Below are 15,608 nucleotides of genomic sequence, written 5' to 3' on the forward strand. Positions count from 1 at the left end.
ATGAGCCACCGCTCCTGGCCATCTTTAATTCTATTTAGTAAATCCCATGTGAGACAAACCCAGTTTATTTAATTTTTATGTATTCAACCAAACTATTTTAATAGAATTTTACATATTTTTGAATTTCAAAAAGTAAATGTGGACAATTTTGTCATTTAAATATTAGCTGTCCTGTGTTGTTTTAGATAGAGGTTGCTTCTTGGTAAGCAGCTTCTTGAAATACCAGGAATTATCGTGCAGAGAGATGGAGAAGGGCAAGGGCAGTAGGATTCTCATGGAAAAGGAGACAGCTGTCTTTATTTAACTAGGACAGTCCTGGTTTTTGATGAACCATCCTGAATGGATATGTACTGAGAGAGTCATGACCTAAAAAATGCCTTTGGGTTTGATTCCTCCTGGAAAGTAGTGTGATGGCAGAACAGCCACTGTATGCCTTCTCTCAGCCAGCTCTGGTGTTTGGAAAGGGTATTCAGGTCCTGGCTTTGCAGTCTTTCCAAACATTTGGGGTCATGTTGGTGTTATTCATAGAGTCACTTCATTCTTTATGTCCAGTTCTCCTGTTAGAAACTAGAGCTAGGCAGGCGCAGTGGCTCATGCCCGTAATCCCAGCAGTTCGGGAGGCCAAGGTGAAAGGATCACTTGAGGCCAAGATTTTAAGACCAGCTTGGGCAACATAGTGAGGCCTTGTCTCTTCCAAAAAATTAAAAAGTTACCTGGTTGTGGTGGCATGCACCTGTAGTCCCAGCTACTCAAGAGACTGAGGTGGGAAGGTCACTTGAGCCTGGGAGTTTGAGGTTCCACTGCACTGGAACTCACCATTGCACTTCAGTCTGGGCAATCAAAGTAAGACCTTGCCTCAAAACAAAACAAAAAACAACTAGAGCCAGTTAGAGCTCTGTCCATCTAGAACCACTCTTGTTAACAGAACTGTAATTTCCATAGCATTTTGTTTTTCAAGTGAAAATTTCTTTTCTTCTGATGATAAAGTCATGTGCTATTTATAAAAATTTAAGCAGTACAGGAAAGCATGAAGAAGAAAATAAAAATGCCGAAAATTCCACCAATCACCTCTAATACTTTTCAAAATGGAAAAAGCAGTAGGCATTGGGATATTTTTAAACTTTGTGTTATAAACAATTGTGAGATGAAGAACAGATGCACAGCATGGCACTTGTTATTTTCCGTAACAGCTTTATTGAGCTTTACTTCACATACCATACGGTTTACCCATTTAAAGGGTACAATTCATTGGTTTTAGTATATTCACAGGGTTGTGCAACCTTTGCCACAATTTTAGAACATTTTTTTTGTTTGTTTGTTTTTGAGACTGAGTCTCACTCTGTCACCCGGGCTGGAGTACAGTGGCGCGATCTTGGCTCACTGCAACCTCCGCCTCCCAGGTTCAAGCAATTCTCCTGCCTCAGCCTCCTGAGTAGCTGGGATTACAGGCGCATGCCACCACGCCTGGCTAATGTTTTGTATTTTTAGTAGAGACAGAGTTTCACCGTGTTAGCCAGGGTGGTCTCGATCTCCTGACAGCGTGATCCGCACGCCTTGGCCTCCCAAAGTGCTGGCATTACAGGCGTGAGCCACCATGCACAGCCAGTTTTAGAACATTTTTAATCACACCAGAAAGAAATCCTCTACCCTTAAGTCATTGTCCCTTTACCCCAATTCCTCCATACCTCCCAGCATCTGGCAACTACTAACATAATTTCTATCACTGAAGATTTGCCAGTTCTGGACGTTTTATATAAATGGAATCATAAAATATGTGGGTTTTTTTTTGTGACTGGCTTTCAATTAGTGTACTGTTTTCAGGGCTCATACATCTTGTAGCATTTATCATGCATGGCATTTTGAAAAGCAAATCTTAGTTAAAAAGCATGTATTTATGTATCTAGGCATGCTTTCTTAGTTTTAGTTATTGGCTCTTATTTTAATTATGTGAGTGTGGTGTATAGTGAAAAGTAATGGCTAAATCTTAAGAATTTTTTAAAGCAAAGATTAAAATCAAAGCAAGAAGCCTTCCTCAGATTCTTTAGTTGTTGTTTTTTTTTTTAATAAATGTTTTAAAGCTTGGTAAATTGTGTAAAGGAGAACTATGTAGCATTTTCAATGCCAGATTGAATGTAAACAGGGATGAATTCTTGAAGTCTTTTAAAATTACTTATAAAGAATAAAAACACCTATCTTGGTTAAAGGAGATTCAGTTTTTTACATGTGGATAAGAGAGTGAAATTGTGTTTCCTTAAAATGATGTGAGATATCCTCTTATCTTGAACGCTATGGAATTGGGTGCTTTTATCATTTTCCCCTGAAACTTTAAGCTTTTAGGCTATTTCAGGTTTATTTTCTCTCTGTTGCCCACTCGCATCCAGAGTGAAAGAAACCAAAACAAACCCTCTTTCTTTTGTACCCAAATATAAGTTTGAACCTTTTTGCTTAATTTTAATATCATTCTAAAACTTTTCTCCTGAGAGTCTTTAGACAGATTTCTCATATTTCCTAGGAAATTTGATATTATCTAATTTTATGTTTATACTTCTCTCCTTTCGAATCTCTTGAAGTGGCTAATCAGAAAAAAGCGTATACAATAAAACCTGAAGTAGGAAGTGAGATTCCAAGTGAAAGAAGAACTAATTATTTTAGTTTTATGAGGGCTAATAGTAACTCTGAGTGTTGACTGCCAGAAAGTTCTAGTCGGTAAAAAAAAGAGGCATGCCAGTTGAGCAAGAGAATAATATTAGAAGTAGAAGGCACATGCACGTGTCAGAAAGGCTCTGCGGAGGAAAGCCAATACAGCATATTTGAGAAATTGAGAGACGAGTGTACCTGGAGCCTAGAGAACAATAGAGTAGGAATTGGATGAGATATGTGGCAATCACATCATGGGGGGCGAGCACTGGATTTTGGTATTTATCTTAAGAGCAGTGGGCAGCAATTGAAGAGCTTTTACTAAGAGCAGTGATTTGATCTAGTTAATTATTAAAGTATCACTGGCTACTGTGGGGAGGGGGACAGATACCAAGATTGGAATGGGCAACTTAATTAGATGATGCTAATGTAATTGTCTAGGTTGGTGGTCCCTCAGTTTTTGAGCTTATCCCCTGATACATGTGTGTTTATCATTTATATATATGTACTTTGTTGTTGACATGTTGAGTACATTATAAGACATTAAAAAACAGTAAAATGGATGAGAAAAATTAATGAATGGAAGTGCTACTATTTTCTACCCTGTGCCAACTGATGTATGTTAAGCTTCTGGGATACATGTTGCCCCACCCTGAACATGACTAAGCAAGAGATCATGGAACAGGAACAGTGGCAATGGAGATAGTTTGGAGAGAGAAATTAGGAGATTGTATTAACAGGACTTGAAAACTGGTTAAATAGGAGTAAAAGAAAAGGTAGTAGATTTCTGGTTTGTGTAACTGAATAGATAAGAGCACTGATTAAAGAGTCAGCAAACACTCTGATAGACGCTAATTGTGTTAAAGTAGCGTTCTACCAGAATGTGGTGGTTTCTCTGAGCATATACTCAATAATGCCCTTAGTAACAAATGGTAGGAGGGCATTTGATGGGCAAGTCTTGATCTGTGTTCAGGAAGAGGAAGCAGAGCAATGAACCTGAGGACACAGGTTACTCTTGCCTTTGGAGGCATTAGGGTATGACAGGATTGGTAAATGATAGGCCCCTCAATTTCCAGTTGCCTCTTCAAGTGTCTTTAGCTAGAGGCAGGGCCATTCATTTCACAATTAAAAATAAACGGCTTACAAAACACGGTGGACTGAGGAACATATTAAGACTATTGCCAGTGCAGACGAATAATTTTTCAGCAAGTTATCAACTGTTAGCAGTGATTTTCATATTGGCTTAGAAGAGAATAAAATGCATTCGGGTCATAAGTTGGGAGAGGATTACAAGAAATAAAGGATGGGAAAAAACCCAATCATATATACAGTTTTGCCTTAAGGTTGAGTAAAAAAAAAAAAAAAAAAAAAAAGATGTTTATGATGGTACATTTTCATGTATACCTATATATGGATGACACTCCATTTCCTGAGATACAGAAAAGTTTATCCCATTTTAAAACAAAATTCAAAATAATATTTTTGAAAATGTTTCAAAATGCCACTTTAAAAATGCATTGCTTTGAATAAAATTTACTGTTTGTAATCCTTATGCCTCCTAGCACAGTGTCCTGCAATGTGGTAACTTTTTTTTTTTAATGCAGCAACTGTACCACTGCAGTATCTGCCTCCCTTCTATTCTAGATACCTTTGAGCAAACGTAAACACATTTGCTTTCATTCTGTCTCAAAAATGTAGTTCGTAGAACATTGCAACATGAGAGAAATACCTGGGGGCATTACTGATGGTCCGAAGTGTGAACACCACTAATTTAGATGCTGATGTTGTGCTCACTCACCCACTCAACTGACCAGCCTTCCAGAGAATGCAAATCAGATTCAAGCCAGTCTTTAAGCAAACATTATCTCATTTAATCGTAAGAAACAATGCTGAGATGGGTCATATCCGTATTACCAATTGCCTTGGGACTAATTGTTAATAGGAGAAACTGCTGGTTGTGAAAATCATGAATGCAGAGTCTACTATAGTAATTATATACAGTAATAAAATACAGTCATGCCAATCAAATCTAAACAGCCTGTCATTTTCCACTACTGCTGACTCACCCAGCGTTTCTACATTTCCCTGCTCGTACAGAACACCTAATGGTAAAGTATGTTAAAGGCAGGGGTAAGCCTGCAGGATGGCTGTTTGACAACTGCATTAGCAATAAAGGGACAGCCATGGAAAAAAAAAAAAAGTCAATATGCCTAACTTAAAGAGAAATGTCCTTTCATAGGTAAAATGTAAGGTTTATGTAACATCAGTGCTAGTGTTAAAAACTGTGCTGAAAACATCGTATTACTGAATTTACTTAACCTGGACAATAAGTGTTCTTTCCCTTATTCTGCTCTGTTGCCCTGACTGAATGAAGAAAGAGTTAACGGTATCAGTATTAAGCAGGAAGTTCTGTTAGGCTTATGCATATGATGGAATGAATAATTTAGCATCTTCAGGAAATGCAAACTGCAGTAGAATTTAAGCAACCTATCAGAATTTAGATCAATATTTTACATGATAGTATGAAATTAAAGTCAGTGGAAAGAAGATGCTTAAAGATACCAAGTGAAGAATGTTAATAGTTTAAACTGTGAGAAAGACTGGGAATTTTTTATTGGAAATGTTTTGTCTTACGCAGCAATAATGGTTTACCTGCATTCTGACACTTGTCAGATGACTTTTTGCCAACATGATTGGTAATGGGATGTGGCAGTTTCTTTGCTGTCAAAGAAGAGATAATTTCTCAGGTTTTTCTTGTAAGTTTTAAAAATTGTCCTTATGGGTTTTTTCTTTAAATATGGAATAAAGGAACTGAAGGGTAAAACCTGAAGACTAGGCATGTTTCTTTAATAAAGGTTTTATAGAAGTAGCCATTTGCAAACATCGGTAAGACAGATTTTTAAAAAACAGTTTAAACTTATAATTATTGAAAATATTCTAAATTGTTTATCTGCTGTGGAATAATCTCATTAGCTTGGTAGACATTTTATATGTACGCCTGTGGTCTTTCTATATCTTATGTCATTACTGTAAATAAATATTGTGCATGCAACTTTAATAGATTGGGTGGTTGGAAGTACTTAGCAAAGGTGACATTTATCAATCTTATTTTGTGTTTGCAAAATACAGTGTATGTAATATTTTCAAAGCAAGTCTTAATTGGATTATGTTAAATCTAATTTCTAAAAATGATGAAAAATTCTCTTATTTAAGACATTACCATTTTTAGATGTGTGTTATTTAAATATAAATTGGTTTGGTTCTGATTTTTCTAAAACTTTTAGTTAGCATGAGTTGTATGTTTTAAATAATACAGTCTTAGGGGAGATCTAAAACACTGTCTTGTTTGCCTTTATGTGGGCTTTCTTAAGCCCCAGTGCATTTTAACCACTAATTGTTTCTTGGTTAATACCAATGGAAAAAGAAAATCTTTCCCATGCTGAAAATAATTTCTTTAGGATTTTACAGAAAATTATTGATGTAAAGTTTTGGATGTCACTAAAGTAATAGTAAAAAAAAAATTTGTTTGTCTCATCCCAATTTTGAGTGTCACTTTGATTTCAGATAAACCCTTCCCCTTTTCATAGATCATCACCTTCTCATTGAGTTTTTTCTCCTAAAGAGAATTTACTTCATTGACACTTAAGCTAAAATTTAATGTAAATAGCCTAAATAAATGGCTGTTTGATCTGGCCACACATTTTTAATATGACATTTTGTCAAGCATGTATATATATATTGAGAAAAAAATAGTAACGTGGCTTGGTAAAAAATGAATAGCTGATTTTTAGCAAACCAAAGATATTCTTATTTTGTATCAATGAATATAAAACTCTTTATTGCAGTGTGCCGTTTATAATGGCTTTGGTCTCTTTCCAACTAGTAGGAATGAGTTAATCTTAAGCACTTCCAAGCTTAAATTTTTTTTCGGATTCAGTTCTCCTAAATGAGAGTATAGATCTTGTGAAATTAACACTAATAGCCATAGATCTTGACTTCCTCTACCTTATCTTCATTGACTTTAAAAATATATAACCCTAAAATGCTGGTTGCACTCTTTGACCGTATAACTTAGGAAATAACTAAGTTATAAGTGCATCATTTGATCTATGGCTGCTTACAGGGTTTTTCCACAAAAGAACGATTGCATAAATTTTTTTTAAGAGCCTATGTTAAAGAGGATGCGTTTTTATTAAATTACAGAGCTTCCAGGATGAGGATCTAGATAGGACGTATGTATAAATACATTTTGAACATTTCAAAGCACCTTTTAGTTTATGTGAAGTTCTTCAGATGGCCCCGTTGTCCTTCGAAGCTTCTAACACCAAGGTGTCTGTTGCAGCCCAGAGCAAGGTTACTGCTACCCAGGACAGCACTAATTTGCGATGTATTTTCTGTGGTAAGCAACATTATGTTTACATTACTTTTTCAAGCTGTGGTACATGCTACTTGCGCATTTCCATAACTTTTGTTTTCTTAGGCCATAGTCTGGTTTGTGATATTTGGGATATATAGCAAGCTATTGTTTTTATGTTGTGATATTCGTTGTGGTTCATGTAGGTGATTTGGTCAGGTTTGAGTTGGCTTGTTAGTGAGGATTAGAATTAGTTAGAATTAGGATCTTAAAACTATTCTTGTCCACCTCTTCCAACACAAATGAGAGGGGTTTTTGTTTGTTTGTACTTTTTTGTTTTTAATTATTTTGTTTGGGAGCAAATTTTTGATTTAGAATTTAAGGAAAAAATTTATGTCCATCTTAATATGATTTGAGGAATGTAAATGTGCCTTGTGCAAAGGAAACTTTTGCTTACCTTGAATTAATTTTAGGTGTGCATGTTGTGAGGCAGATGTAAGCTATTACTTGCTTTAATAGGTTGATTTCTGATTGACAGCCTCCTTTATTCAGTAGATTAGAAATCTGTGACTTAAGAGTGAATTTAGGCTTATTGAGTGTTTTCTTTCACTCTCACTCTCATATACACACGTGTGCACATATATGTATTGTTTGCATGGACAAACCAGGTATGTCACGTAGCCACCCCAAATTAGAGATAATAAGATATATACCTAAGGATACGTATCTATCTATAAACACAGATAGATACATATCCTTGTCTAAATTCTTTTTATTTCCATTTGTTTCTGAAACTTTGTTTTAAAAACCCAAGTTCCAAAGAGTTACTTTTAATTACTTGAGCTTTGAAAAGAAACCTCATATATACTTTTTTGATTCATGTGTACCTTGCTAGCCAGATTATTTATGAGAGAGATAAAGTTATTAAATGATAAACAGTATTGCTCCAATTTTACATAAAGTGTTCAGCTCTGTGTATGTACTTTATGTGACTCATAATTTTTACCGTGACTCCTCAATACTAATGATATTGTTTTTTTACCTATGAAGAGAATTATTTTAAAATGTATGTACTTTCTGGTTTAGGCAAAGAAGTACGTGTTGCAAATTTCTTTAAAATAAAAAAAGAAAAAAGGAAAGAAAAGAAAGGGCTAATGTATTTGTTAGTCACTTAAAGTTATATTTTAGGATTGTTCCAGAGGACACAGTTACAGCAGTGAGCCTATTGTGTGGCTGTTCATAAATCCCTCCTCTCCCTCCCAGATCCCACAATGAAACACTGCAGATTAAGTGTGTAATCAGTAACTTTTTCTCCTCATTTTTCTGCCTCCTCCTGGGGGTTTTTCCGGGCTATCTTTTGAACTAGTCATGAGTGATTATTGATATTTGTGTTATTAGGACTCTCTTTAGCTCATTTTGAAAACCCATCCAATGTTGTATACCTTTCTATTTAATATGTTGAGGTCCATATGCAGAATAATGGATACTTTACCCAATTGCAGAGAAAATATTGATTTGACCTAAGTGAAGGTGAATCTTTAAAGTTGTAAAATAACGTGTTAAAAAACAGATTTCCCCCCATTATTACCTTTAATTTAACTGTGTGCAAACAATATAATTACCACGTTGCTAAGTTTAAACTTGATTGTATTGTGTATATAATAACACCGATTTGTCTTTTAGTCCTGTGTTTTTAAATAGTCTGTGGCTAATTGTGAAAACAGATCTGTGAAAATTAAAATGTGACAGTAAGTGGAATGTGCTTTAACCAAAACTCAATATTGAAGGCAAGACTGACATGCAGTTCCTTTTATAGAGTCTCCTGATCTGATTTTAATCACTTATAGGGTACTGTATCAGTGACATTGCCACATTTCTCTGTTACAAACAGTAACTCACACACTTTGCTATATACCTTCTTGTAGCCAGGACAAATTAAGATCAGCCACTATCTTTGGCTGTGAGGGAGAGAACAAACTCTCAAACAGCTGCTATTCTTTATGATAACATAGAAAGAGCAAAGCAGGTTCACTAGTTTCTTAACCTTGGTTGTTCTTCCCTCTTTTTCCCCTCCCCAAAGGGCTGTTAACCACCACATGATGCTCATAAAATATTGTCATTTGCCCACTGAAATGGTTATGAAAGTACCTATTTTGCATTTTATGAGAACACACTCATTTGGGAATGTGACCTGTGTAAAGTAATGTTTATATTCCTGAACATACAGCGGCAGCTGACAGACTTTGCCTGATCCTAGTTGCTGCTTCATGTCATGTGGGGTGCCTTTGGTATTACTTACCAATTTTATAGCCCATTAGAATGTTTGACAAGAAGGAAAAATGTAATTGTGTACCTTAAATTTATATTTACCTGGAACTTTTAATGTTTATAGTATGTTTGTATTAATTTTTAAATGCACATAAATTTCAGTGTGCTAGTTACTGCAACCTGACAATTTGAAGAAGAAACAAACAGAACAACCAGATTAAATGTAGATGTGAAAAAGTGCCAAGGGGAGTGATTCCGTGCACGGACACACACACACACACACACACACACACACCCCCCCCTCTTAAAGGATGTCTGGAAAGACAAAAAGCCCAAAAATCCATTATCATCACAAAGAACCACGTAGAAAAGAATTGTTAAGAGTTGTTCTAGGATCAAAATTCTCCCCATTTTAAAAGGATCTTCCTTGAAGCTTTTCATCTCAGCTGCAGGAATAAACTGTAGTAAATTTTTTTTATAATTATGATAACAGCCACAAAATATTACCCACATTTTAAAAATCTCCTTTCTGAACAGATTTGCTTAGTAAGCTTTTAAAAGCTTTAAAAAAAATATTCCAAAGCAGGTTCTGTAAATTGCTAAAAGATTTTCTTTTCTCAGCTTTTGTGAGTTAAATTAAACTTGTGTTAGTTTTTTAAAAACCTGTTAAATAAAATAAATAGGATTGAGTTGAAATTTTGACGTCTTTTTTGAATCTATATATTTGAATTAAAACTGAGATTTTAATTGGCAAATTTAATCCATTAATATTACCTTTGATATATAACACCTGTCCTAGGTGTGTGACTGGTGTAATTGCATTCTTCTTTGAGGTAGATGCCAAACAGGTCTAACCTACTCACATTCAGCTGTTTCATTATTTAAGCAGCCTGAGGGTTTCAACTTAAATACTCAAGTAAACATTATTTTAAAAAATAGTTAAAACATAATGGTCTTGTGAGTTGCCCATGCTAAATGCTCACATTTAGTACTTTGGATATATAAAGTACATTCCCTAAATAATTTCATGCTACCTCAGATTCACCCGCCCCTCCCCGCGCTTGTGTGTCCCCAGAAGAGAGGTCTTTTCCCTGTAAAGTATTAAACGTTTGTGTATAGCCTAATAGGAGAGTCTGTTTTTACATCATTATTTTAATTTCCCAAGAAAAGAATTCTAGTCTGTTTACTAGACAGCAATCATGTATTTTCATTTATACAAACATTTACGTGTGTATTTAATTTCAAAAGTTTTGGTTTTTTTTTGTTATTGATTACATGGGATTAATTTTTTTTATATTTGCTTTATTTGGTTCTCAAAATAGCAGACTCTTAGGAAATCTAATGAAATATATCACTGCAGTTGTCATCAGTTTGTCTTTAGAGGACAAATAAAGTGATTAATCTAAAAACATTTGTAAAGAGGTGAGAAAAAAAGTTAGTAGGTAAGTTCAGATCAAATTAATTCTGTTTTTCCACACTTGGGATACACCAGTACTGCATTACATCCTCATAAATCTTTACTTCCGGTTGTGAAATCTACTCCACTAGTATAAAATACTTTGCACTATTAGCCCATAGATTACAAGAATTCAGTACACAGAAGCACTTATTTCGTAACTTTTAAATAAGTTGTCTACAAATCTTTCAGAATATCTGTTAGGAGCATTTGCTGGTACACTAGAATTCACAAATATATGTAGTATGTCATTACTCATATATTCTTCTCCAAGAGTGGAAGATAACTACTGTTTCTTTACTTTCTTGTTTACTGGATTAGACTTTAAGATTGTTCTATTTTAACCCTAGGTATTATATATTAGCTCCAGTATTTATCTCATTTTGTGACAGATTTGATTTTTATATCCAATGACATTAAGATGTCCCATAATTCAGTGGCATTCTATCTAAGATGCAAAAAACAGGTCTGCATTGTACATGGTATGTGGGAATGGATGGTCATTAGTGTCTCATGACAGAACCATGTTGTATGAATGCAAGTTTTTTTTTTCCTTCTTACCCTAAATGAAAACTTAAAATTACCTGTTAAGTTAAAAATTCAGTTCAGTAGGTTAATTACTATATGAAAGTTTAGCAAATGTTTGTTTTCACCAGTGCTGGAAATGCTAGGCCATTAGACAAAAATGGCAGCTTAAATTGGGCAGATTTGATAAATGCTTTAGCATACTGGAGTCTAGTAGTAAGGTTCTCATGCTCTCTCTCTCTCTCCTGTTTTTCATTTCCAGTGTTCTATTTAGGTGAGTTTTTGAATTCTGATTTTTCATTTAAGTTCTCCCTCTCCACTTCATGAATAACTACCCCAAAGAGAATGTCTCATTGTCTTAGAAAATGTCAAGCTTAGGTGCCTCTTCAGATGCTCATCGAACACTTGTTTTACTCAAGCTCTTCATATATAAATGTTTCTTTTTCCTTATTGTTGATGTTTTCCATTTGTTTCAAGTAAGCCTTCTGGAGATGATGACAGTATTATGTTGCAGTCTTTCATTTGCTCTGTGTTATGTAAAGCTTATATTTTATTTTGCTAGACAAAAAGAAGACACGTTTGTAAATATGTGATGGTTTTATGTTATTCTCATGATTTTATCTCCTCTCTCCAGCTAGATATGAAGATAATGTTCATCTGTAATGTTTTCTCCCTCTGTAGGGCCAACATTGCCTAGACAAAACTCACAACTACCTGCTCAAGTTCAAAATGGCCCATCCCAAGAAGAATTGGAAATTCAAAGAAGGTAAATTTTCAAGTTATTGTTTGTACTTTTTCTTTATGCTTCAGAAGACAAAACTGAACATCCTGTGTTTAAAGTAGATTATGTCTTATCAGCTGTTTAAGAGTCACAACTTTTATTCTTATATTAGTAAGTTTTGTGACTATCATTAGTAAGTTACCGGATACTTGTTATGCTGGACATGAGATGTTATAAAATTTCATACGTGTTTTTTTTTTGTAAAAATTATACTCAAGGTACGTTTAAAATATTGTAAATACACTTAACAGAATTCAAAATCTTCTTATGGTTCAAGAAGTCTTACTTTTGTAATTATAAAGTGATCTGTGACTACTATGATTTTCATGTGACGAATTTAACTAAAAAGTTGAAATAGTGTTGGCTGTTTCTGTAACACATTGATCTTCAGATATTACTATAGGGTTTAGTAGTAGAATACAAAATCATTCTCTACTGGGCAGCATTCTTCCATGACTGGGAGTTCTCTGAAAGTGGGCAGAGTATGTAGGCTGACAGGCTAACCTTTGGAGTACCAGGATGGCGAGCAGGCAGGCCTCAGAACCGCAGAAATGCTGAGCTGCTTAAAGTTCCACCGGAAGCCCCAACTCATCTGAGGCAGCTTGTTCAGTTTCTTTAGAGAACAGTCTTCTGTGGTAAATGCCATTCCATCCATTGAGCTGGGGTTGGGGAGGACAGGGGAGGAGCTGGTACAGCTGTTCTTCGGACAGTGTATATACTTATTAATCAGCGTGATTATTGTGGCACTGCTCATTCCCATTCTCTCTGCCTGCTGACCTCAAGTTAGAACTTTCCCAGGTTCCTCTTCCCATGTCTGCTTTGACCGTCTTCAGTATGTGTTCTGGGTTATGGATGCCTGCGCTGCTCCATTTATTTATGTCACAGGCATTTTTTGTTCTAAGTGCTTAAGTTATATTGGAAGGGTGGGGAGAGTGGAGGGAACAAAAAGCCTGAAACTCATCAGACAATAAACGTGACATGATAGGTAGAAGATGGTAAGTGCTATGGGGAAAAATGCTTCAGAGTAAGGAGGATTATATGTTGTGAAGGGGCAGAGGGAAGTGCTGGTTGTAATTTTATTTTATTTTTCCGTCCATTACTTACCAGTCTCAGTACTTGTGAGTTTAAATAGAGTGGTCAGGGTAGATCTCATTGAGATGAAAAGAAGGAATTAACCAAGCAGATACCTATGTAAGTGCATTCTGTGCAGAGGCCTTAAGGAAGGTTGGTGCTTGTGTGTACAAGGGAAAACAAGGAGGCCGTGGAGGCTGGAGCACAAGAGAGTATTAGGAGATGAGGTCAAAGGTAATAGAGGTCAGATCATGCAGGACCTTGCAGGCTACTGTGAAGAATTTAACCTTTACTCTGAGAGAAAGGAGAACCATTGTACAGTTTTGAACATAGGCGTGATCTGACTTAAAATTTTAGCAGAATCAGTCAGGCTGCTCTATTGAGCCTACACTATTGAGAGACAACTTGAGGCAGGTGCAGGGTTGTGACAGCAGCTCAACAAGAAATCCAGTTAAGAGGCTGTTGCAGTGAACTAGGCAGGAGATAATGGTGGCTTCTCCCAGATAATAGAAGTGGTTGTTGAGAAGTCAGATCCTTATATGTCTTGGTGGATTGTATGGTGGGGTATGAGGGAAGGAGAAGGGTTGAGGTTTTTAGGCTAAGCTAGTGGGAAGGATGGAGTTGCCATTAATAGTTGTGAAAGACTGTGTAGAGCAGGTCTTGTTGGGGGATGTCAGAATTGAATTTTGAGGATGTTCGGTTGAGCTTTTTACTGGACATGTAAGTAGAGATGTTGAACATTAGTCTCTAGGAGACTAAGGAAGAATTCTAAACATAGAACTCTTTCCTACCCTTTCTGTCTTCCGGAAATCTCATGATAAATTTGCCCTACTAATGACCACCACCTTCAGTTTTCTACTTGGTCATGGGTTTATTCATATGCATTTTAATGATGTTTCTGGAATTTTAGTAGAATTTTGGGGAAGATTACAGGACTCCTCAATCTACCAACCTGAATAAGAGTCCAGACACTCCTGTCTTGTCATCTCCCTGCTCAGCATTCCTTATGGCTGCCTCTGCTCACATCAGTTTACTTCTTTGGCCTGGCATTTAGGAACTCACCCCATGTTTGTGTTTCACCCCCCATGACTGTCTCTGTGTACACCATACTCATCTTTCCCTCGTGTTTGTGTGTAGCATTCACCTCTTCTGACGTGTCCTTCTCATATCCTTTCTACGTTGTCATTTTCTGTAGACTCTTCTCCAGGCACACTGATGTTCTTCTTTTCTGAATTCCTGTAACTTAATCACACAGTGTTTTGTATTTTCTTCCTACTTGTTTATTTTACATTTGAGTATTACCTCCACAGTGAACATTATGGGCTAATTTGAGAGTAGAAACCTCAATAAAATTTCTAATAAAAAGTTAAGAAGTTTCTGGTACTGAATTAATTTATATGCAGGTTTTGGGGTATAAGACAGAAAGTATATATTTGACCTTTAATGTAGTAATTTTCTTCACTTTTGCCTAATTTTTTCCCCACTCTAAACCCATGGTTTGGAGGAGAAATTACTGATGTTTAGCTGGTAAATGCCTTTTAGAGACTTCCCAGGTGCTAGGGAAGACATTACCTAGGAAGGTTGTTGAGTTGATTAAGATAACACACTCTTTTCTTGCTGCCTAGGATTTTCTGTGTTTTTTGGGAGTTGGTGGGAGGTTCACGGAGGAGGTGCTCTTTGAGCTGTGCCTAAAGAGGCAATAAAGTAGGAGTTTCCAGTCATAGAAGAGAAAAGCATTCCAGGAAGAAAGAGTAGGCGTGTAAAGGCAAGGCGATGCAAACACACGTGCAATGTGAGTACGCTTCCTCCTTCCCCCTCCAGGACCAATGGTACGGTTAGATGAGGTTGCGTCCACCTTGTAAGGGCCTTATATACAATTATAAAAAGGGTATTTGTCATTTTTCTTTGACATATATCCCGTACAATCTGTTTTTGCCTGTGGTTAAACCATACTTGGAAAAAGATACTACAAAACTCTAAATATCTACTAAATATTTATATAGACACTTAGTACTGGTTTTCACTTTCTCTCAGCTGACAGTAGTGCATGGTTGGATCTGGTTGTGTAGGCTAGCAAACGGGAAGGATGTATAGCACAGTCTAGTGTGAAGTTTGGTTCCCAGTAGAAATTATATTTCCAAAATTTATTTCATGTGGTTATTTATATGAAAATCATTTTTTAAAACTTGATTTAATCTTCAGAGGCAAAATAAAATGCCCTCAGGCCAACTTTATATTTCATAAGCTGAGTGAAATTGTCCTATTAACTTTGGCTGTTTAACTGACCTTTTTCTATACTATTACTGGAACGTGTAATGAAAAACATTATCAGTTTGCATTATAAATTCACAGCTGTGAGGATGTGGATGAGGTGCCAAATGGAAAGAGGGATTAGGTGAAAGTTGGCCAACTTGGTTTCTTTCCCTTGCTCAGCTCCTAGACACTGGCAGCCAGACCTGTAGAGCCCAGCAAGAAACTAAGATTCCTCTGTGGGAAAATTGCCATGGCCAAGAGAA

The 15,608-nt window shown here is 36.0% G+C and overlaps 1 protein-coding gene across 22 annotated transcripts in view; it reads left to right on the forward strand.

Moving 5' to 3' along the window:
- Positions 1 to 15,608, forward strand: part of ENAH (ENAH actin regulator) — a 155,574-nt gene that overhangs the window by 108,008 nt on the left and 31,958 nt on the right. For 14 of the 22 annotated variants that reach the window (XM_054519465.2, XM_054519475.2, XM_024246909.3 and 11 more), the window contains one exon: positions 11,922 to 12,006. In XM_054519465.2, the coding sequence (XP_054375440.1) occupies positions 11,922 to 12,006 (85 nt within the window). Of the gene's footprint in view, positions 1 to 6,979; positions 7,037 to 11,921; positions 12,007 to 15,608 lie in introns of all 22 variants that reach the window. The other 8 variants (XM_063716438.1, XM_063716436.1, XM_063716453.1 and 5 more) reach the window with 1 other exon arrangement.

Source organism: Pongo abelii, chromosome 1 (genome assembly GCF_028885655.2).
Source record: "Pongo abelii isolate AG06213 chromosome 1, NHGRI_mPonAbe1-v2.0_pri, whole genome shotgun sequence".
Classification (NCBI taxonomy): Eukaryota; Metazoa; Chordata; class Mammalia; order Primates; family Hominidae; genus Pongo; species Pongo abelii.